We start from the raw sequence: 2,575 nt of genomic DNA, 5'->3' as shown, positions 1-2,575 counted from the left end.
AAGGGCCAAATGTAATACAAAAAACATAATGTCGAATTTGTTCTTTCTATAAACCTGCATTTGCACACATACACGCAGCTAGTACAATTGACTATTTACAATAAAGGGGTAGCAGTCGGGAGCCACATTACGGGAGTTTGTGGCCTGTATTTTCAACCTGTCACCTCCCGGTCCTAGCTCGTGCAGATCATGCATGCACGTGCTTTGAACAATGACTCTCCATTCCCTGAATGCACCCCATTATTAGGGTACGGCTACCTTTTAAGGGTATGCAGGATGTTTTTAAAACGAGGTTATCAATCAAATATAGAACTATAATAATATTTGACTCTTGGAAAATTTACTTAATATGAGCAAAACCAGATTCAGTACCCTAATGTCGATTTGAAAGGTTACGTTTCAATTATTATTTCATATACAAATTTGCATCGCCCCTTCTTGCCATGCATGTTGGGTCCGCCTAACACGTGGATTTGAAAATCCGGCGATCTTCGAAATCTTTCATTCCCCGTGGAGATGTCGTCAGAAGAAGAATACCTCTTCATAACGCAGAAGAGTTACCTGGCTTCGACAATCGACACTGTTGAGACCTCTTCAAATACGAGACCCTATTTTGAAGAATTTTCGGACATAAGCGATTGTGAATTCGTTTCAACATGCCAACAGCTGGAGACTCGCATGGAGCAAAATGTCCTTCACCAAAATGGCCACGACATGCTGGACTTCGCTGGAGATATATGCGACGCTGAACTCATATCTACATGCGAGATAGTCGAAAAAGATGTCGTGAAAACAACATCGAAGCCTACAAACATGAGATTCAGGGCTCCGAAAACGGATACAGAAATTTCATCTCTCGGTCACAGAAGGTAGGAGTTTAGATACAAATAGTTCCGGTTTAAACGTCATATTTTTATCAGGTTTTAATATCAAGTATAGTCTGTTTGCAGTGAAAACGTCCCGATGAATGTCACTTTAAACAAAAAAGTAAATCAAATAAAGCGATATTAAGATTGCGAATCCTCATAATTTTACCTTGACAAACGAACACTTAAATCTCAGAATTTTATTCAACTTAGGATAAAAGTTGTTTAACAAAAGATCATAGTTTCAAATTAGTTTGTATTACAAGGGGGTAAGCGCAGTAGATGGAACAGTGAAACAAATGTACGTGAGGAGCGTTAACTTAGACCAACCCTACTTGTTCTCGGTGTTTCATTTAATGTGCATAAACTTTGAAAATCACGTGCGAAAGGGGAGTAAGTTAAATTCTTAACGTGAGACGTTCCCTCCACGAATCAATCCCACATTTACCAAATTTTAAGTTGTATGTAGGCATAAAAATGTTAACGTATAAATCTTTTTACGTAACAATTTATTCCAGGCGAACTGTAACTCAAATGATTTGCGTATTAGAGCAAAATGACCGGTCTTCGATCTTTGCGTTACAGTCTGTTTGTGTTTACACTGAACTTTGATTAGCATTTTGATTTCACGAGTACAACAATAGAACATTGCAAACCTGTGTACATTTGTAATATTCCATATAGATAGTTAAATGAGGGAGAAACTATATCTTAATGATTCTAACAAAGTTAATTAATCGTTGCAAAAAGCCTGATGTTACATAGAACTGAAAAACGTGTGTTGATTCAATTATTTCATATTTGCCGACAGCACAATGACCAAAATTCAATGGGCTGTTAAAACGTTCAAGGAATGGCAACATAACAGAAATCGGCTTGCAGATCAGCGCAACATTAGCCCCATTCTTGTGGACATAGAGGACATGACCTGCGATGAACTGAATTATTCCATTTCACGTTTCATATGTGAAGTGAAGAAAGTGGACGGATGTGAATATCCCCCGGATACCTTGTACAGTTTTGTCATCTGTCTCCAGCTGTATATGGACACTCTGGACAGGTGTTTCAAGCTTCTGTCTGACGACTCTTTCAGTCAGATTCGCAACACTCTGGATAACGTGATGGAGACTAACAGTCGGACGTGCAAGACGAAAAGACAAGCTCAAGTTATCACACTAGAGGAGGAGGATGTACTGTGGTCTGCAGGCTGTCTCGGCAGCAACACGCCTGCTCAGCTGTTGGACACCCTTGCCTACCTGATTGGATTACATTTTGCTTTACGCGGGGGCCAGGAGCACAGAGGGGACGCGTCGCAGCTTCAGGTGTGTGAAAGTAGCAATGGAAGATACCTGTTGTACACGGAACGCACATCGAAATCTAACAGTGGAGGACTTAAACACCGCCGTGTTGAGAACACACGTGTTGTTGCGTATGAAAACGCGGAGAAACCTGACAGGTGCGTGGTGGCGTTGTTTGAGAAGTACCTAGCCCATTGCCCTTCAACAACCAAAACTGACGCATTTTACTTACGTCCGCTGGTTAAACCTACTGGGGATGTCTGGTATGTGGATCAACCATTGGGAAGACATAAACGTCAGTCCTTTCACGCCTATGCAAGACTGCAGGTCTGCCCGGACACCGCACAAATCAATCTCTCCGGGCATCAGCAGCTAGTCGACTCTACCAGGCAGGAGTCGACGAGCAGCTGA

At 41.5% G+C, this 2,575-nt stretch overlaps 1 protein-coding gene across 1 annotated transcript; it reads left to right on the top strand.

Moving 5' to 3' along the window:
* The first annotated feature begins 516 nt into the window (after positions 1–516).
* LOC124254699 (zinc finger MYM-type protein 3-like) lies at positions 517–2,575 on the top strand. The gene is made up of 2 exons (XM_046688545.1): positions 517–869; positions 1,678–2,575. The coding sequence occupies exons 1-2, from the start codon at positions 517–519 to the stop codon at positions 2,573–2,575; spliced, it is 1,251 nt and encodes a 416-aa protein (XP_046544501.1).

This window comes from Haliotis rubra, unplaced genomic scaffold (genome assembly GCF_003918875.1).
Source record: "Haliotis rubra isolate DU_JTF1 unplaced genomic scaffold, ASM391887v1 Scf58, whole genome shotgun sequence".
NCBI classification, from domain to species: domain Eukaryota; kingdom Metazoa; phylum Mollusca; class Gastropoda; order Lepetellida; family Haliotidae; genus Haliotis; species Haliotis rubra.
The sequence above is the reverse complement of the archived record's forward strand: the minus strand, read 5'-3'. Positions and strand labels throughout refer to the sequence as shown.